Source organism: Coregonus clupeaformis, unplaced genomic scaffold (assembly GCF_020615455.1).
Source record: "Coregonus clupeaformis isolate EN_2021a unplaced genomic scaffold, ASM2061545v1 scaf2188, whole genome shotgun sequence".
NCBI lineage: Eukaryota > Metazoa > Chordata > Actinopteri > Salmoniformes > Salmonidae > Coregonus > Coregonus clupeaformis.
In genome coordinates this window covers 30,652-52,500 of record NW_025535642.1, presented here as the reverse complement: position 1 = coordinate 52,500, position 21,849 = coordinate 30,652, and the positions used below count along the sequence as shown (strand labels likewise).

The following is a 21,849-nucleotide window of genomic DNA, read 5'->3' as shown; positions in this document are numbered from 1 at the left end:
GGGACGTCCAGGGGTGAAGATGATGTAACATGATGTCACCCGTTTCCTCCCTTCTGTCCGTCCTCTCGTCTGTCTGACGTCACATGATAATATCACCCACCCTGGTCTGCCCATCTTACTGTCTGACTGGCCAGGGGTGCCAGCTTAACGCTCTCTGTTTGTCTGACGGAACTTTTGGACACACACACACACACACACACTCAAGGAGGAAGAGAGACAGAGGGGAGTGTGTTTGGATTTAGTTTTGGGGTGTTCCTGTTTGTTTGTTCTGACACCATGGATTCCAGTTTTCTGAAAGGATTGATTGTTGTTTTACTGATACATCAATGCAAGGCTCAAGGTAAGATGGATTGGGGGAATATTGTTGTGAGAATATTGTGAGAATTTGATGAGAATGTTTTTGTTCTTTTGTGATGTTGTTTTTGTCTCTCTTGTTTTTATACTGTGTCTCTCTTGTTTTTATACTGTGTCTCTAGTTTTTCTACTGTGTCTCTCTTGTTTTTATACTGTGTCTCTCTTGTTTTTATACTGTGTCTCTTGTTTTTATTCTGTGTCTCTCTTGTTTTTATACTGTGTCTCTTGTTTTTATACTGTGTCTCTCCTGTTTTTCTACTGTCTCTCTTGTTTTTATACTGTGTCTCTCCTGTTTTTCTACTGTCTCTCTTGTTTTTCTACTGTGTCTCTCTTGTTTTTCTACTGTGTCTCTCTCTTGTTTTTCTACTGTGTCTCTCTTGTTTTTCAACTGTGTCTCTCTTGTTTTTCTAATTTGTCTCTCTTGTTTTTCTAATGTGTCTCTTGTTTTTATACTGTGTCTCTCTTGTTTTTATACTGTGTCTCTCCTGTTTTTCTACTGTCTCTCCTGTTTTTCAACTGTGTCTCTCTTGTTTTTCTACTGTGTCTCTCTTGTTTTTCTACTGTGTCTCTCCTGTTTTTCAACTGTGTCGCTCTTGCTTTTCTACTGTCTCTCTTGTTTTTATACTGTGTCACTTGTTTTTATACTGTGTCTCTCTTGTTTTGCTACTGTCTCTCTTGTTTTTATACTGTGTCTCTCTCTTGTTTTTATACTGTGTCTCTCTTGTTTTTCCACTGTGTCTCTCCTGTTTTTCTACTGTCTCTCTTGTTTTTCTACTGTGTCTCTCTTGTTTTTCTACTGTGTCTCTCTTGTTTTTCTACTGTGTCTCTCTTGTTTTTATACTGTCTCTCTCATGTTTTTATACTGTCTCTCTCTTGTTTTTCTACTGTGTCTCTCTTGTTTTTCTACTGTGTCTCTCTCTTGTTTTTATACTGTCTCTCTTGTTTTTCTACTGTGTCTCTCCTGTTTTTCTACTGTCTCTCTTGTTTTTCTACTGTGTCTCTATTGTTTTAAAACTGTGTCTCTCTTGTTTTTATACTGTGTCTCTCTTGTTTTTCTACTGTGTCTCTCTCTTGTTTTTATACTGTGTCTCTCTCTTGTTTTTATACTGTGTCTCTCTCTTGTTTTTATACTGTCTCTCTTGTTTTTCTACTGTGTCTCTCCTGTTTTTCTACTGTCTCTCTTGTTTTTCTACTGTGTCTCTATTGTTTTAAAACTGTGTCTCTCTTGTTTTTATACTGTGTCTCTCTTGTTTTTCTACTGTGTCTCTCTCTTGTTTTTATACTGTGTCTCTCTTGTTTTTCCACTGTGTCTCTCCTGTTTTTCTACTGTCTCTCTTGTTTTTCTACTGTGCCTCTTTTGTTTTTCTACTGTGTCTCTCTTGTTTTTATACTGTGTCTCTCTTGTTTTTCTACTGTGTCTCTCCTGTTTTTCTACTGTCTCTCTTGTTTTTCTACTGTGTCTCTCTTGTTTTTCTACTGTGTCTCTCTCTTGTTTTTATACTGTGTCTCTGTTGTTTTTCTACTGTGTCTCTCCTGTTTTTCTACTGTGTCTCTCTTGTTTTTCTACTGTGTCTCTCTCTTGTTTTTCTACTGTCTCTCTTGTTTTTCTACTGTGTCTCTCCTGTTTTTCTACTGTCTCTCTTGTTTTTCTACTGTTTCTCTCTTGTTTTTCTACTGTGTCTCTCTTGTTTTTCTACTGTGTCTCTCTTGTTTTTCTACTGTGTCTCTCTCTTGTTTTTATACTGTGTCTCTCTTGTTTTTCCACTGTGTCTCTCCTGTTTTTCTACTGTCTCTCTTGTTTTTCTACTGTGTCTCTCTTGTTTTTCTACTGTGTCTCTCTTGTTTTTCTACTGTGTCTCTCTTGTTTTTATACTGTGTCTCTCTGGTTTTTATACTGTCTCTCTCTTGTTTTTCTACTGTGTCTCTCTTGTTTTTATACTGTGTCTCTCTTGTTTTTCTACTGTGTCTCTCCTGTTTTTCTACTGTGTCTCTCTTGTTTTTCTACTGTGTCTCTCTTGTTTTTCTACTGTGTCTCTCTCTTGTTTTTATACTGTGTCTCTCTTGTTTTTCTACTCTGTCTCTCCTGTTTTTCTACTGTGTCTCTCTTGTTTTTCTACTGTGTCTCTCTTGTTTTTCTACTGTGTCTCTCTCTTGTTTTTATACTGTCTCTCTTGTTTTTCTACTGTGTCTCTCCTGTTTTTCTACTGTCTCTCTTGTTTTTCTACTGTGTCTCTATTGTTTTAAAACTGTGTCTCTCTTGTTTTTATACTGTCTCTCTCTTGTTTTTCTACTGTGTCTCTCCTGTTTTTCTACTGTGTCTCTCTTGTTTTTCTACTGTGTCTCTCTTGTTTTTCTACTGTGTCTCTCTCTTGTTTTTATACTGTGTCTCTCTTGTTTTTCTACTCTGTCTCTCCTGTTTTTCTACTGTGTCTCTCTTGTTTTTCTACTGTGTCTCTCTTGTTTTTCTACTGTGTCTCTCTTGTTTTTCTACTGTGTCTCTCTCGTTTTTATACTGTCTCTCTTGTTTTTCTACTGTGTCTCTCCTGTTTTTCTACAGTCTCTCTTGTTTTTCTACTGTGTCTCTATTGTTTTAAAACTGTGTCTCTCTTGTTTTTATACTGTGTCTCTCTTGTTTTTCTACTGTGTCTCTCTCTTGTTTTTATACTGTGTCTCTCTTGTTTTTCTACTGTGTCTCTCTCTTGTTTTTATACTGTGTCTCTCTCTTGTTTTTATACTGTCTCTCTTGTTTTTCTACTGTGTCTCTCCTGTTTTTCTACTGTCTCTCTTGTTTTTCTACTGTGTCTCTATTGTTTTAAAACTGTGTCTCTCTTGTTTTTATACTGTGTCTCTCTTGTTTTTCTACTGTGTCTCTCTCTTGTTTTTATACTGTGTCTCTCTTGTTTTTCCACTGTGTCTCTCCTGTTTTTCTACTGTCTCTCTTGTTTTTCTACTGTGTCTCTTTTGTTTTTCTACTGTGTCTCTCTTGTTTTTATACTGTGTCTCTCTTGTTTTTATACTGTGTCTCTCTGGTTTTTATACTGTCTCTCTCTTGTTTTTATACTGTGTCTCTCTTGTTTTTATACTGTGTCTCTCTTATTTTTATACTGTGTCTCTCCTGTTTTTCTACTGTGTCTCTCTTGTTTTTCTACTGTGTCTCTCTTGTTTTTCTACTGTGTCTCTTTTGTTTTTCAACTGTGTCTCTCTTGTTTTTCTACTGTCTCTCTTGTTTTTATACTGTGTCTCTCTTGTTTTTATACTGTGTCTCTCTTGTTTTTATACTGTGTCTCTCTTGTTTTTCTATTGTGTCTCTCTTGTTTTTATACTGTGTCGCTCTTGTTTTTCTACTGTGTCTCTCTTGTTTTTCTACTGTCTCTCTTGTTTTTACACTGTATCTCTCTTGTTTTTATACTGTGTCTCTCTTGTTTTTATACTGTGTCTCTGTTGTTTTTCTACTGTGTCTCTCTTGTTTTTCTACTGTCTCTCTTGTTTTTATACTGTATCTCTCTTGTTTTTATACTGTGTCTCTCTTGTTTTTATACTGTGTCTCTCTTGTTTTTATACTGTGTCTCTCTTGTTTTTATACTGTCTCTCTCTTGTTTTTATACTGTGTCTCTCTCTTGTTTTTCTACTGTGTCTCTCTTGTTTTTCTACTGTGTCTCTGTTGTTTTTCTACTGTGTCTCTCTTGTTTTCTACTGTGTCTCTTTACTGTGATGTTATCTAACTGTAATGAATTGTTCATAGTAATAAATAATGGTGCTTAGTTGTGGCCCATCAATGTGTGGTCCATGGACTGTGATGTGGTGACATTAACTTATATTTTGTTCGCTTTTAGCCCTCTCCAAATGAAACACCCCGTCATAAACGCAATGGGATTTATCTAAACAACATGCCATTTATGCATTTTCCTTACTTGTTTGAAAGACAGTAAACCAAACAGCTGATTTATACCAACCCAGCCTTTTCTAGCAAAGAGAATGCTGAGAGTCAGACAATACTTTATACCAGCTAGTCATACTAGAAACAACTACTAACTATATTTTACTGTTGGCATTTCTCTCCCAGGCCGACAAAGACCCAGCCTCCAACCACTAGTGTAAAGACGTGTTATATCAGTATCCTCCAAATATACTTTAACATTGAGCTTTATTTCCCCATGCAGGCCTGTCCACTTCCACCCAGACTTCTCAGTATCAATCTTTTGAAATATATACAGTACCAGTCAAAGGTGTGGACGCACCTACTGATTCCAGGGTTTTTCTTTATTTTTACTGTTTTCTACATTGTAGAATAATAGTGAAGACATCAAAACTATGAAATAACACATATGGAATCATGTAGCAACCAAAAAAGTGTTAAACAAATCAAAATATATTGTATATTTGAGATTCTTCAAATAGCCACCCTTTGCCTTGATGACAGCGTTGCACACTCTTGGCATTCTCTCAACCAGCTTCATGAGGTAGTCACCTGGAATGCATTTCAATTAACAGGTGTGCCTTGTTAAAAGTTAGTTTGTGGAATTTCTTCTCTCCTTTAATGCATTTGAGCCAATCAGTTGTGTTGTGACAAGGTAGGGGGGGGTATACAGAATATAGCCCTATTTGGTAAAAGACCAAGTCCATATTATGGCAAGAACAGCTCAAATAAGCAAATAGAAACGACAGTCCATCATTACTTTAAGACATGAAGGTCAGTAAATCTGGAACATTTCAAGAACTTTGAACGTTTCTTCAAGTGCAGTCGCAAAAACCATCAAGCGCTATTATGAAACTGGCTCTCATGAGGACTGCCACAGGAAAGGAAGACCCAGAGTTACCTCTGCTGCACAGGATAAGTTCATTAGAGTTAACTGCACCTCAGATTGCAGCCCAAATAAATGCTTCATAGAGTTCAAGTAACAGACACATCTCAACATCTACTGTTCAGAGGAGACTGTGTGAATCAGGCCTTCTTGGTCTAATTGCTGCAACGAAACCACTACTAAAGGACACCAATAAGAAGAAGAGCCATGCTTGGGCCAAGAAACACGAGCAATGGACATTAGACCGGTGGAAATCTGTCCTTTGGTCTGATGAGTCGAAATTTGAGATTTTTGGTTCCAACCGCCGTGTCTTTGTGAGACGCAGAGTAGGTGAACGGATGATCTCCGCATGTGTGGTTCCCACCGTGAAGCATAGAGGAGGAGGTGTGATGGTGTGGCGGTGCTTTGCTGGTGACACTGTCTGTGATTTATTTAGAATTCAAGGCACACTTAACCAGCATTGGTACCACAGCATTCTGCAGTGATACGCAATCCCATTTGTTTTTCAACAGGACAATGACCCAAAACACACCTCCAGGCTGTGTAAGAGCTATTTGACTGATGAGAGTGATGGAGTGCTGCATCAGATGACCTGGCCTCCACAATCACCCGACCTCAACCCAATTGAGATGGTTTGGGATGAGTTGGACCGCATAGTGAAGGAAAAGCAGCCAACAAGTGATCAGCATATGTGGGAACTCCTTCAAGACTGTTGGAAAAGCATTCCTCATGAAGCTGGTTGAGAGAATGCCAAGAGTGTGCAAAGCTGTCATCAAGGCAAAGGGTGGCTACTTTGAAGAATCTCAAATATAAAATATATTTTAACACTTTCTTCGTTACTAAATGATTCCATATGTGTTATTTCATAGTTTTGATGTCTTCACTATTATTCTACAATGTAGAAAATTGTAAAAATAAAGAACAACCCTTGAATGAGTAGATGTGTCCAAACTTTTGACTGGTACTGTGTATATATATATATATATATATGTTATAAAATATATGTGAAATATACGTGTATTTTCCCTATGCAGACCTGCCCACCTCCATCTTGCCCTCTGTGGAATTGACCCCCCAAGAAGCCTCAGAGCTTACCCAGGAACCAGAGCTCCTGGCTGGGGAGGAGGAGCAGGAAGAGGTGCTCCCCGAGGTGGCTCCCCCCAGCCTGAAGGAGGTGGAGGACGCCGTGCAGGAGGCCTCGGAGCTGGCCTCGGAGCCGGGGGTCGAGGAGGTGCTGAAGGAGCTGTTAGAGAGGGTGGTGGAGGCCGCCATGAGGGAGGTGCAGAGGGAGGCTCAAGGGGAGGTGAAGGAGGAGGTGGCTGAAGTAGAGGATGGAGTGGAGGAGGAGTTAGGAGGAGGAGGAAAGCAGGAGGTAGAGGAGGAGGGAGAGGTGGAGGAGCAAGGAGAACAGGAGGAGGCTGTGACTGAAGTGGTGGAAGAGGAGGTGGAGGTTGGAGGAGAAGGGGAGGCCATTGAAGCTGGGTCTGTAGAGGAGAGTATAGCAGAGGAGGTGGAAGATCAACTAGTGGAAGCCCCTGTTGCTCCCCTCACTAAGGGAGAGGTTGTGGAGGAAACTGCCCTCCCAGAAGAGGAGGAGGAGGGAGGAGGAAAGGTAGTCGTAGAGGAGATGGAGGGAGAGGATGAGGAGGGAGGAGGAAAGGTAGTCGTAGAGGAGACGGAGGGAGAGGAGGAGGAGGGAGGAGGAAAGGTAGTCGTAGAGGAGACGGAGGGAGAGGAGGGAGGAGGAAAGGTAGTCGTAGAGGAGACGGAGGGAGAGGAGGAGGAGGGAGGAGGAAAGGTAGTCGTAGAGGAGACGGAGGGAGAGGAGGGGGAGGAGGTGGTGCAGACAGAGCAGGAGACTGTGACTGAGGAGGCTGGAGGAGAGAAGGAGGGAGAGGGGGAGGGATTAGGAGAGGAGGTGGGGGTGGAAGACTATGAGGAGATGAAGACTACTCAGTCGGTAGTGGGGGAGCCAGTCAAAGAGGAGGGAGGGGAGGAGGAGGAGGGAGGGATGGAGGAGGTGGTGGAGGTGGGAGGAGAGGGGGAGGAGGGAAGGATGGAGGAGGTGGTGGAGGTGGGAGGAGAGGGGGAGGAGGGAAGGATGGAGGAGGTGGTGGAGGTGGGAGGAGAGGGGGAGGAGGGAGGGATGGAGGAGGTGGTGGAGGTGGGAGGAGAGGGGGAGGAGGGAAGGATGGAGGAGGTGGTGGAGGTGGGAGGAGAGGGGGAGAAGGGAAGGATGGAGGAGGTGGTGGAGGTGGGAGGAGAGGGGGAGGAGGGAAGGATGGAGGAGGTGGTGGTGGTGGGAGGAGAGAGGGAGGAGGGAAGGATGGAGGAGGTGGTGGTGGTGGGAGGAGAGAGGGAGGAGGGAAGGATGGAGGAGGTGGTGGAGGTGGGAGGAGAGGGGGAGGAGGGAAGGATGGAGGAAGGTGTGGTGGTTGTGGAGGAGGAGGAGGAGGCTGGAGCTGAGGTAGTGATTGGGGAGGCAGGGGGTGAGGAGGAAGGGGATGGAGAGAGTGTGGGAGAGGAGGAGGGAGATGAGGGGGTGGTGGTAGGTGCTGCAGACCAGCTGGGAGGTGAAGCAGGAGGAAGAGAAGGAGGAGAGGAGACACCAGAAACGGAGGACCAAGGTAAACTATAGTGGAATTAAACCACCAGGGTCATGTTCAGTAGCCAAACATTGGGGAACGTTGCAGCTAGAAATGTCACGAGGAGAATAGAGCCGACGTGATCGCTTATTCTACATGTCAGAGAGGCATGTTTGTTCTGAACGTTGGTCAACATGGTGTCCTAATGAATGTGGCCCTGAAGGCTTAATGTCCCAGTAAAGTACTCTTGGTGCAGTGGTCAAAACAACCCTGATCCTGGAGAGCTACAGAGTATATGCAGGCTTTTGTTCCAACCCAGCACTTACATACCTGGGCCATGCTCAGTAGGGAGATAGTGTTGTGGAACTGAGTGAAACAGTAAGCTACTACTGAGTGAAACAGGAAGCTACTACTGAGTGAAACAGGAAGCTACTACTGAGTGAAACAGGAAGCTACTACTGAGTGAAACAGGAAACTACTACCTGAACATGTACAATAACAACACAGGTTTTTATTTAACGATTACAAGCATACCCATAACATAATGCAGCCACCACTATGCTTGACAATATGGAGAGTGGTACTCAATAATGTGTTGTATAGGATTTGCCCCAAACATAACACTGTATTCAGGACAAAAAGTTAATTGCTTTGCTAAATTTTTTTGCAGTATTATTGTAATGCCTTGTTGCAAACAAGATGCAAATAAAATGCATTTATTATGTACTAACTTCCTTCTTTTCACTCTGTCAATTAGGTTAGTATTGTGGAGTAACTACAATGTTATTGATCCATCGTCAGTTTTCTATCACAGCCATTAAACTCTGTAACTGTTTTAAAATGACCATTGGCCTCATGGTGAAATCCCTGAGTGGTTTCCTTCCACTTCGGCGACGGAGTGAGGAAGGATGCCTGTATCTTTGTAGTGACTGGGTGTATTGATACACCATACAAAGTGTAATTAATAACTTCACCACGCTCAAAGGGATATTCAATGTCTGTTTAAAAAAAACAACAACATTGATTTACCAATAGGTGCCCTTCTTTGCGATGCATTGGAAAACCTTCCTGGTCTTTGAGGTTGAATCTGTGTTTGAAAATCACTGGTCAACTGAGGGACCTTCCAGATAATTGTATGTGTGGGGTACAGAGATGAGGTAGTCATTCAGAAATCATGTTCAACACTACTATTGCACACAGTGAGTCCATGCAACTTATTATGTGACTTGTCAAGCACATTTTTACTCCAGAATGTATTTAGGCTTGCCATAACAAAGGGGTTGAATACTTATTGACTCAAGACATTTCAGCTTTTCATGTTTTATTCATTCATAAGAATTTCTAAAAACATAAATCCACTTTGATATTATGGGGTTATTGTGACCAAAACATCAACATGTAATCCATTTTAAATTCAGGCTGTAACACAACAAAAAATGTGGAAAAAGTCAAGGGGTGTGAATAGTTGCTGAAGGCACTGTATGTACTGACTGAGATTACTCCACACACATATACACACACACACACACACACACACACACACACACACACACACACACACACACACACACACACACACATCTATACGTTAGCCCCATACATTCCATAGGTCCACTCTATAGCCCCCTACCCCGAGCCTTGGGCCTTCTCAGTTTCATTTACACATGTGTGCCAAATGTCTGACCCCTCCACTAGAAGTGCTGCTGGACCCAGGTGAGAGCTCCCTGAGATCCATACCAGGAGAGTCTCAGGACCCCGCTAGCCCACTCGGCCCCCACCGTCCTTGGGGAGAGACGGAGAGCAACACCATGGGAGGGGAGGAGATCCTGGAGGATGTGGATCTGGAGTCGAACGACGCCAACAAGATCATCACGTTTCAGGACAACGTTTTAAACCTTGACCCTGATGAGGCCACGTCCACTCTGGATAACTTTGTGGAGGACATTCTTACCACAGCCGAGGAGGAGGAGCAAGGAGAGACCAATGAGGTGGTGGAGGCCACTACAGATACTGACAACACAGGTAACTTTATCCTGTATTATAACTACTGACAACACAGGTAACTTTATCCTGTATTATAACTACTGACAACAGGTAACTTTATCCTGTATTATAACTACAGACAACACAGGTAACTTTATCCTGTATTATAACTACTGACAACACAGGTAACTTTATCCTGTATTATAACTACTGACAACACAGGTAACTTTATCCTGTATTATAACTACTGAAAACAGGTAACTTTATCCTGTATTATAACTACTGACAACACAGGTCACTTTATCCTGTAATATAACTACTGACAACACAGGTAACTTTATCCTGTATTATAACTACTGACAACACAGGTAACTTTATCCTGTATTATAACTACTGACAACAGGTAACTTTATCCTGTATTATAACTACTGACAACACAGGTCACTTTATCCTGTAATATAACTACTGACAACACAGGTAACTTTATCCTGTATTATAACTACTGACAACACAGGTAACTTTATCCTGTATTATAACTACTGACAACACAGGTCACTTTATCCTGTAATATAACTACTAACAACACAGGTAACTTTATCCTGTATTATAACTACTAAAAACAGGTAACTTTATCCTGTATTATAACTACTAACAACACAGGTAACTTTATCCTGTATTATAACTACTGACAACAGATAACTTTATCCTGTATTATAACTACTGACAACAGGTAACATTATCCTGTATTATAACTACTAACAACATAGGTAACTTTATCCTGTATTATAACTGCTAACAACACAGGTAACTTTATCCTGTATTATAACTACTGACAACACAGGTAACTTTATCCTGTATTATAACTACTGACAACACAGGTAACTTTATCATGTATTATAACTACTGACAACACAGGTAACTTTATCCTGTATTATAACTACTGACAACAGGTAACTTTATCCTGTATTATAACTACTGACAACAGGTAACTTTATCCTGTATTATAACTACTGACAACACAGGTCACTTTATCCTGTAATATAACTACTAACAACACAGGTAACTTTATCCTGTATTTTAAATACTAACAACACATGTAACTTTATCCTGTATTATAAATACTAACAACAAGTAACTTTATACAGTATTGTAACTACTGACAACACATGTAACTTTATCCTGTATTATAACTACTGATAACACAGGTAACTTTATCCTGTATTATAACTACTGACAACACAGGTAACTTTATCCTGTATTATAACTACTGACAACACAGGTAACTTTATCCTGTATTATAACTACTGACAACAGGTAACTTTATCCTGTATTATAACTACTGACAACAGATAACTTTATCCTGTATTATGACTACTGACAACAGATAACTTTATCCTGTATTATAACTACTGACAACAGGTCACTTTATCCTGTATTATAACTACTGACAACAGGTCACTTTAGCCTGTATTATAACTACTAACAACACAGGCAACTTTATCCTGTATTATAACTACTAACAACACAGGCAAATTTAGCCTGTATTATAACTACTGACAACAGGTACATTTATCCTGTATTATAACTACTGACAACAGGTAACTGTATCCTGTATTATAACTACTGACAACAGGTAACTTTATCCTGTATTATAACTACTGACAACAGGTAACTTTATCCTGTATTATAACTACTAACAACACAGGTAACTTTATCCTGTATTATAACTACTGACAACAGATAACGTTATCCTGTATTATAACTACTGACAACAGGTAAATTATCCTGTATTATAACTACTGACAACACAGGTAGCTTTATCCTGTATTATAACTACTGACAACAGGTAACTTTATCCTGTATTATAACTACTGACAACAGGTAACTTTATCCTGTATTATAACTACTGACAACAGGTCACTTTATCCTGTAATATAACTACTAACAACAGGTAACTTTATCCTGTATTATAACTACTGACAAAGGTAACTTTATCCTGTATTATAACTACAGACAACACAGGTAACTTTATCCTGTATTATAACTACTGACAACACAGGTAACTTTATCCTGTATTATAACTACTGACAACACAGGTAACTTTATCCTGTATTATAACTACTGACAACAGGTAACTTTATCCTGTATTATAACTACAGACAACACAGGTAACTTTATCCTGTATTATAACTACTGACAACACAGGTAACTTTATCCTGTATTATAACTACTGACAACACAGGTAACTTTATCCTGTATTATAACTACTGAAAACAGGTAACTTTATCCTGTATTATAACTACTGACAACACAGGTCACTTTATCCTGTAATATAACTACTGACAACACAGGTAACTTTATCCTGTATTATAACTACTGACAACACAGGTAACTTTATCCTGTATTATAACTACTGACAACAGGTAACTTTATCCTGTATTATAACTACTGACAACACAGGTCACTTTATCCTGTAATATAACTACTGACAACACAGGTAACTTTATCCTGTATTATAACTACTGACAACACAGGTAACTTTATCCTGTATTATAACTACTGACAACACAGGTCACTTTATCCTGTAATATAACTACTAACAACACAGGTAACTTTATCCTGTATTATAACTACTAAAAACAGGTAACTTTATCCTGTATTATAACTACTAACAACACAGGTAACTTTATCCTGTATTATAACTACTGACAACAGATAACTTTATCCTGTATTATAACTACTGACAACAGGTAACATTATCCTGTATTATAACTACTAACAACATAGGTAACTTTATCCTGTATTATAACTACTAACAACACAGGTAACTTTATCCTGTATTATAACTACTGACAACACAGGTAACTTTATCCTGTATTATAACTACTGACAACACAGGTAACTTTATCATGTATTATAACAACTGACAACACAGGTAACTTTATCCTGTATTATAACTACTGACAACAGGTAACTTTATCCTGTATTATAACTACTGACAACAGGTAACTTTATCCTGTATTATAACTACTGACAACACAGGTCACTTTATCCTGTAATATAACTGCTAACAACACAGGTAACTTTATCCTGTATTTTAAATACTAACAACAAATGTAACTTTATCCTGTATTATAAATACTAACAACAAGTAACTTTATACAGTATTGTAACTACTGACAACACATGTAACTTTATCCTGTATTATAACTACTGATAACACAGGTAACTTTATCCTGTATTATAACTACTGACAACACAGGTAACTTTATCCTGTATTATAACTACTGACAACACAGGTAACTTTATCCTGTATTATAACTACTGACAACAGGTAACTTTATCCTGTATTATAACTACTGACAACAGATAACTTTATCCTGTATTATAACTACTGACAACAGATAACTTTATCCTGTATTATAACTACTGACAACAGGTCACTTTATCCTGTATTATAACTACTGACAACAGGTCACTTTATCCTGTATTATAACTACTAACAACACAGGCAACTTTATCCTGTATTATAACTACTAACAACACAGGCAAATTTAGCCTGTATTATAACTACTGACAACAGGTACATTTATCCTGTATTATAACTACTGACAACAGGTAACTATATCCTGTATTATAACTACTGACAACAGGTAACTTTATCCTGTATTATAACTACTGACAACAGGTAACTTTATCCTGTATTATAACTACTAACAACACAGGTAACTTTATCCTGTATTATAACTACTGACAACAGATAACGTTATCCTGTATTATAACTACTGACAACAGGTAAATTATCCTGTATTATAACTACTGACAACACAGGTAGCTTTATCCTGTATTATAACTACTGACAACAGGTAACTTTATCCTGTATTATAACTACTGACAACAGGTAACTTTATCCTGTATTATAACTACTGACAACAGGTCACTTTATCCTGTATTATAACTACTAACAACAGGTAACTTTATCCTGTATTATAACTACTGACAAAAGGTAACTTTATCCTGTATTATAACTACTGACAAAAGGTAACTTTATCCTGTATTATAACTACTAACAACACAGGCAACTTTATCCTGTATTATAACTAACAACACAGGCAACTTTAGCCTGTATTATAACTACTGACAACAGGTACATTTATCCTGTATTATAACTACTGACAACAGGTAACTGTATCCTGTATTATAACTACTGACAACAGGTAACTTTATCCTGTATTATAACTACTGACAACAGGTAACTTTATCCTGTATTATAACTACTGACAACACAGGTCACGTTATCCTGTATTATAACTACTGACAACAGGTCACGTTATCTTGTATTATAACTAATGACAACAGGTAACTTTATCCTGTATTATAACTACTGACAACACAGGTAACTTTATCCTGTATTATAACTACTAACAACACAGGTAACTTTATCCTGTATTATAACTACTGACAACACAGGTAACTTTATCCTGTATTATAACTACTGACAACACAGGTAACTTTATCCTGTATTATAACTACTGACAACAGGTAACTTTATCCTGTATTATAACCACTGAAAACACACGCAATGCTGATCGTCAACTACAGAGAACATAGGTACCATTACACATAAACTAGTGTCCTGTCCAGGGGGTGTACTGTACATCAAGCTGTCTCACTACAGAAACAGGAGATAGACTAGTGTCCTGTCCAGGGGATGTACTGTACATCAAGCTGTCTCACTACAGAAACAGGAGATAGACTAGTGTCCTGTCCAGGGGGTGTAATGTACATCAAGCTGTCTCACTACAGAAACAGGAGATAGACTAGTGTCCTGTCCAGGGGGTGTACTGTACATCAAGCTGTCTCACTACAGAAACAGGTGATAGACTAGTGTCCTGTCCAGGGGGTGTAATGTATATCAAGCTGTCTCACTACAGAAACAGGAGATAGACTAGTGTCCTGTCCAGGGGGTGTACTGTACATCAAGCTGTCTCACTACAGAAACAGGAGATAGACAAGTGTCCTGTCCAGGGGGTGTACTGTACACCAAGCTGTCTCACACTACGGAAACAGGAGATAGACTAGAGTCCTGTCCGGGGGAGTACTGTACATCAAGCTGTCTCACTACAGAAACAGGAGATAGACTAGTGTCCTGTCCAGGGGGTGTACTGGTACATCAAGCTGTCTCAGTACAGAAACAGGAGATAGACTAGTGTCCTGTCCAGGGGGTGTACTGTACATCAAGCTGTCTCACTACAGAAACAGGTGATAGACTAGTGTCCTGTCCAGGGGGTGTACTGGTACATCAAGCTGTCTCACTACAGAAAAAGGAGAGAGACTAGTGTCCTGTCCAGGGGGTGTACTGTATATCAAGCTGTCTCACACTACGGAAACAGGAGATAGACTAGAGTCCTGTCCAGGGGGTGTACTGTACATCAAGCTGTCTCACTACAGAAACAGGAGATAGACTAGTGTCCTGTCCAGGGGGTGTACTGTACATCAAGCTGTCTCACTACGGAAACAGGAGATAGACTAGAGTCCTGTCCAGGGGGTGTACTGTACATCATACTGTCTCACTACAGAAACAGGAGATAGACTAGTGTCCTGTCCAGGGGGTGTAATGTACATCAAGCTGTCTCACTACAGAAACAGGAGATAGACTAGTGTCCTGTCCAGGGGGTGTACTGTACATCAAGCTGTCTCACTACAGAAACAGGAGATAGGCTAGTGTCCTGTCCAGGGGGTGTACTGTACATCAAGCTGTCTCACTACAGAAACAGGAGATAGACTAGTGTCCTGTCCAGGAGGTGTACTGTACATCAAGCTGTCTCACTACAGAAACAGGAGATAGACTAGTGTCCTGTCCAGGGGTGTACTGTACATCAAGCTGTCTCACTACAGAAACAGGAGATAGACTAGAGTCCTGTCCAGGGGGTGTACTGTACATCAAGCTGTCTCACTACAGAAACAGGAGATCGACTAGTGTCCTGTCCAGGGGGTGTACTGGTACATCAAGCTGTCTCACTACAGAAACAGGAGATAGACTAGTGTCCTGTCCAGGGGGTGTACTGGTACATCAAGCTGTCTCACTACAGAAACAGGAGATAGACTAGTGTCCTGTCCAGGGGGTGTAATGTACATCAAGCTGTCTCACTACAGAAACAGGAGATCGACTAGTGTCCTGTCCAGGGGATGTACTGTACATCAAGCTGTCTCACTACAGAAACAGGAGATAGACTAGTGTCCTGTCCAGGGGGTGTAATGTACATCAAGCTGTCTCACTACAGAAACAGGAGATAGACTAGTGTCCTGTCCAGGGGGTGTACTGTACATCAAGCTGTCTCACTACAGAAACAGGTGATAGACTAGTGTCCTGTCCAGGGGGTGTAATGTATATCAAGCTGTCTCACTACAGAAACAGGAGATAGACTAGTGTCCTGTCCAGGGGGTGTACTGTACATCAAGCTGTCTCACTACAGAAACAGGAGATAGACTAGTGTCCTGTCCAGGGGATGTACTGTACATCAAGCTGTCACTACAGAAACAGGAGATAGACTAGTGTCCTGTCCAGGGGGTGTACTGTACATCAAGCTGTCTCACTACAGAAACAGGAGATAGACTAGTGTCCTGTCCAGGGGGTGTACTGTACATCAAGCTGTCTCACTACAGAAACAGGAGATAGACTAGTGTCCTGTCCAGGGGGTGTACTGGTACATCAAGCTGTCTCACTACAGAAACAGGAGATAGACTAGTGTCCTGTCCAGGGGGTGTACTGTACATCAAGCTGTCTCACTACAGAAACAGGAGATAGACTACTGTCCTGTCCAGGGGGTGTACTGGTACATCAAGCTGTCTCACTACAGAAACAGGAGATAGACTAGTGTCCTGTCCAGGGGGTGTACTGGTACATCAAGCTGTCTCACTACAGAAACAGGAGATAGACTAGTGTCCTGTCCAGGGGGTGTACTGGTACATCAAGCTGTCTCACTACAGAAACAGGAGATAGACTAGTGTCCTGTCCAGGGGGTGTACTGTACATCAAGCTGTCTCACTACAGAAACAGGAGATAGACTAGTGTCCTGTCCAGGAGGTGTACTGTACATCAAGCTGTCTCACTACAGAAACAGGAGATAGACTAGTGTCCTGTCCAGGGGGTGTACTGTACATCAAGCTGTCTCACACTACGGAAACAGGAGATAGACTAGACTTTTCCTCTTCTCCTCTCATCCCCTGTTCAGAATCAGGTCTGGAAGCCTGGAAGATCGGAGTGATCTCTACTGCTGCGTTTCTGGTCCTGGAGACCATCGTCATCATTGTCTACGTCCTCAAGTGTCGTGACAAAACTAACAGGTGGGTCTGTAGGTACTGTACTAAGTCTGGAACAAGAGGTAGAGATGAAACTAACAGGTGGGTCTGTAGGTACTGTACTAAGTCTGGAACAAGAGGTAGAGATGAAACTAACAGGTGGGTCTGTAGGTACTGTACTAAGTCTGGAACAAGAGGTAGAGATGAAACTAACAGGTGGGTCTGTAGGTACTGTACTAAGTCTGGAACAAGAGGTAGAGATGAAACTAACAGGTGGGTCTGTAGGTACTTTATTAAGTCTGGAACAAGAGGTAGAGATGAAACTAACAGGTGGGTCTGTAGGTACTGTACTAAGTCTGGAACAAGAGGTAGAGATGAAACTAACAGGTGGGTCTGTAGGTACTGTACTAAGTCTGGAACAAGAGGTAGAGATGAAACTAACAGGTGGGTCTGTAGGTACTTTATTAAGTCTGGAACAAGAGGTAGAGATGAAACTAACAGGTGGGTCTGTAGGTACTGTACTAAGTCTGGAACAAGAGGTAGAGATGAAACTAACAGGTGGGTCTGTAGGTACTGTACTAAGTCTGGAACAAGAGGTAGAGATGAAACTAACAGGTGGGTCTGTAGGTACTTTATTAAGTCTGGAACAAGAGGTAGAGATGAAACTAACAGGTGGGTCTGTAGGTACTGTACTAAGTCTGGAACAAGAGGTAGAGATGAAACTAACAGGTGGGTCTGTAGGTACTGTACTAAGTCTGGAACAAGAGGTAGAGATGAAACTAACAGGTGGGTTTGTAGATACTGTACTAAGTCTGGAACAAGAGGTAGAGATGAAACTAACAGGTGGGTCTGTAGGTACTGTACTAAGTCTGGAACAAGAGGTAGAGATGAAACTAACAGGTGGGTTTGTAGATACTGTACTAAGTCTGGAACAAGAGGTAGAGATGAAACTAACAGGTGGGTCTGTAGATACTGTACTAAGTCTGGAACAAGAGGTAGAGATGAAACTAACAGGTGGGTCTGTAGGTACTGTACTAAGTCTGGAACAAGAGGTAGAGATGAAACTAACAGGTGGGTCTGTAGGTACTGTACTAAGTCTGGAACAAGAGGTAGAGATGAAACTAACAGGTGGGTCTTTAGGTACTGTACTAAGTCTGGAACAAGAGGTAGAGATGAAACTAACAGGTGGGTCTGTAGGTACTGTACTAAGTCTGGAACAAGAGGTAGAGATGAAACTAACAGGTGGGTCTGTAGGTACTGTACTAAGTCTGGAACAAGAGGTAGAGATGAAACTAACAGGTGGGTCTGTAGGTACTGTACTAAGTCTGGAACAAGAGGTAGAGATGAAACTAACAGGTGGGTCTGCAGATACTGTACTAAGTCTGGAACAAGAGGTAGAGATGAAACTAACAGGTGGGTCTGTAGGTACTGTACTAAGTCTGGAACAAGAGGTAGAGATGAAACTAACAGGTGGGTCTGCAGATACTGTACTAAGTCTGGAACAAGAGGTAGAGATGAAACTAACAGGTGGGTATGTAGGTACTGTACTAAGTCTGGAACAAGAGGTAGAGATGAAACTAACAGGTGGGTCTGTAGGTACTGTACTAAGTCTGGAACAAGAGGTAGAGATGAAACTAACAGGTGGGTCTGTAGGTACTGTACTAAGTCTGGAACAAGAGGTAGAGATGAAACTAACAGGTGGGTCTGTGGGTACTGTACTAAGTCTGGAACAAGAGGTAGAGATGAAACTAACAGGTGGGTCTGTAGGTACTGTACTAAGTCTGGAACAAGAGGTAGAGATGAAACTAACAGGTGGGTCTGTAGGTACTGTCCTAAGTCTGGAACAAGAGGTAGAGATGAAACTAACAGGTGGGTCTGTAGGTACTGTACTAAGTCTGGAACAAGAGGTAGAGATGAAACTAACAGGTGGGTCTGTAGGTACTGTACTAAGTCTGGAACAAGAGGTAGAGATGAAACTAACAGGTGGGTCTGTAGGTACTGTACTAAGTCTGGAACAAGAGGTAGAGATGAAACTAACAGGTGGGTCTGTAGGTACTGTACTAAGTCTGGAACAAGAGGTAGAGATGAAGGACTAGTAAAGAGTAGGAAATACATTTAATGTGCTCCCTTAGAACTATGAAATATACACATTCTGGAACATCTTCTGTGTCGTACTTTAAATGTCTTACCTTTCTTTGAGATTGAAGTTTAAGGGTTAAAATGACGGTTAAGGTTTTTTGTAAAGTTTCTGGTCAGGACACAGGGTTGATGTCTGAAACGGTGTGTTTCTCTGACAGGGTGTGTGAGGAGGGCTGTGGGGAGGTGGAGGTGGAGGTGGAGGCAGGTACAGCACCGCGTAATGAAGAGACTCCACCAGTCGGAGACGGAGACCGCCAACAGTGCGTAATGAAACTACGTTTACCTTAACTCCTGTCTTTTTAATTACTTACTGAACACAATCCGGGTGTCGTCTCCAAACTGTACTCTTAATTAACCCTTTAACTGTCTCTTCTTGAGAATGTTGAAATAATATTTCACCTTAAATTCCTATTGCTAACAACTCAGAAAATAACGGCCAATAGAATTTGTCTTACAATAATGTTTACTGTGGAAATGAAAGAGCTCTACCAGGCGTTTGAGAAGTCGAAAGAGGGTCTTATCAATAATGCAATATTAAATTGTCAATTTGCATAGCATTTTTACTCATCTCAAGAATATTACATGCAATTACATTACCCATGACTCTTCGCTCAGCATTTACGGGCGGCAGGTAGCTTAGTGGTTAAGAGCGTTGTGCCAGTAACCGAAAGGTCGCTGGTTCTAATCCCTTAGCCGACTAGGTGAAAAATCTGTCGATGTGCCCTTGAGCAAGGCACTTCGCCCTAATTGCTCCTGTAAGTCGCTCTGGATAAGAGCATCTGCTAAATGACCAAAAAAATAAAAAAAATAAATTCAGAGTAAAGAATAAGGTTGTCGCGCTGCTAACAACCTGCAGTCTGTATCTTACTCAATACAAATACATTGGTTTCCTACCCTGGTCCTGAAGAGGTATAGGGAGTGCAGGCTTTAGTTCCAGCCCTGCACTGAAGACACCTGATTCAACCAGTCCTCAAGAAAACAATGAGCTGAATCAAGAGGGTTAGTGTCAGGCTGTAACAAAAACATGCACAGCCCTGTAGCTCTTCAGAACAACCGTGTAGCTCTTCAGAACCACCGTATATGACCACCCCACCAAAAAAGAAAAGTCACATGCGCCGAACAAAATAGGTGTAGACTTTACCGTGAAATACTTACCTTTCCCAACAATGCAGAGTTAAAAAGTATAAAAACATTATTAGGAAGGTGTTTTTAATGTTTTGTACACTCAATGCTTCAACTGGTTTCCTGCCTCTGAGTCTTGTGTAAGTCTGTTGTAGATCTGTTGTAAGATCTGTGCTCAGTAGGTCACATGACATGAGTTAGTCGGTCCAGCTGAAGCCAGAGCATTATACTGCCTTACTGCAGACCCAATCCACATCAAGGGAAGTACACTCAGAAAGGTTAGACAACAGCAAAAACAAGTCTCTTTCTCTCATTTTCTCTCTTTCCCTCTTTCAATATTTCTCTCTCCTCCTCCCTCTCCCCTCTCTCTCTCTCTCTCTCTCTCTCTCTCTCTCTCTCTCTCTCTCTCTCTCTCTCCCTCTCTCTCTTCTCTCCCTCTCCCCCCTCTCTCTCTCTCTCCCCCTCCACCTCTCACTCTCTCTGTATTGTAATAATATAATAATAATAATAATAATAATATGCCATTTAGCAGACACTTTTATCCAAAGCGACTTACAGTCATGCGTGCATACATTTTTGTGTATGGGTGGTCCCGGGGATCGAACCCACTACCCTGGCGTTACAAGCGCCGTGCTCTACCAGCTGTCCACCCTACTTGTATCTACTGATGTTTCTTTAACCCATTCTACTTCCGTCTCTCCTCTAGAATTGCTGCTCTGGCCCCGTGGTACCTGGACCCCTCTCTAACCCAACAGCAGGAGGAGGGGGAGGAGGGGGTAGCGATGACGGATATACAGCTCAACTCCATAGAGGACTCCACCAACAGACCAGTAGATCCGTCACATGATGTCCAGACATCAGTTCTGTAGAGCTACACTATCAGCTGACACTCTCCCTCCCCCTGTTCCTGTGTCCCTCTCTCCCTCCCCCTGTTCCTGAGTCCCTCTCTCCCTCCCCCTGTTCCTGTGTCCCTCTCTTCCTCCCCCTGTTCCTGAGTCCCTCTCCCTCCCCCTGTTCCTGTGTCCCTCTCTCCCTCCCCCTGTTCCTGTCTCCCTCTCCCTCCCCCTGTTCCTGTGTCCCTCTCTCCCTCCCCCTGTTCCTGTGTCCCTCTCTCCCTCCCCCTGTTCCTGTCTCCCTCTCCCTCCCCCTGTTCCTGTGTCCCTCTCTCCCTCCCCCTGTTCCTGAGTCCCTCTCTCCCTCCCCCTGTTCCTGTGTCCCTCTCTCCCTCCCCCTGTTCCTGTGTCCCTCTCTCCCTCCCCCCTGTTCCTGTGTCCCTCTCTCCCTCCCCCCTGTTCCTGTGTCCCTCTCTCCCTCCCCCTGTTCCTGTGTCCCTCTCTCCCTCCCCCCTGTTCCTGTCTCCCTCTCCTCCCCCTGTTCCTGTCCCTCTCTCCCTCCCCCTGTTCCTGTGTCCCTCTCTCCCTCCCCCTGTTCCTGTGTCCCTCTCTCCCTCCCCCTGTTCCTGTCTCCCTCTCCCCCCCCCTGTTCCTGTGTCCCTCTCTCCCCCCCTGTTCCTGTCTCCCTCTCCCTCCCCTGTTCCTGAGTCCCTCTCTCCCTCCCCCTGT

At 41.8% G+C, this 21,849-nt stretch overlaps 1 protein-coding gene across 1 annotated transcript; it reads left to right on the top strand.

The window, feature by feature from the left end:
• Positions 1 to 114: 114 nt before the first annotated feature.
• si:dkeyp-118a3.2 (cyclic nucleotide-gated cation channel beta-1) lies at positions 115 to 21,237 on the top strand. Its single transcript, XM_041872335.2, has 7 exons — positions 115 to 340; positions 6,191 to 7,017; positions 7,603 to 7,783; positions 9,437 to 9,763; positions 16,960 to 17,071; positions 19,324 to 19,425; positions 20,994 to 21,237. Exons 1-7 carry the CDS (start codon positions 277 to 279, stop codon positions 21,154 to 21,156), a joined length of 1,776 nt encoding a protein of 591 aa, XP_041728269.2. The 5' UTR covers positions 115 to 276; the 3' UTR covers positions 21,157 to 21,237.
• The last annotated feature ends 612 nt before the right edge of the window (positions 21,238 to 21,849 follow it).

Coding starts and splice junctions, on each gene's coding strand:
- si:dkeyp-118a3.2 (XM_041872335.2), top strand. CDS start 277: ATGGATTCCAGTTTTCTGAAAGGATTGATTGTTGTTTTACTGATACAT. Junction 7,784..9,436: donor ACCAGAAACGGAGGACCAAG/GTAAACTATAGT, acceptor CCCCTCCACTAG/AAGTGCTGCTGGACCCAGGT. Junction 17,072..19,323: donor TGTCGTGACAAAACTAACAG/GTGGGTCTGTAG, acceptor TTTCTCTGACAG/GGTGTGTGAGGAGGGCTGTG.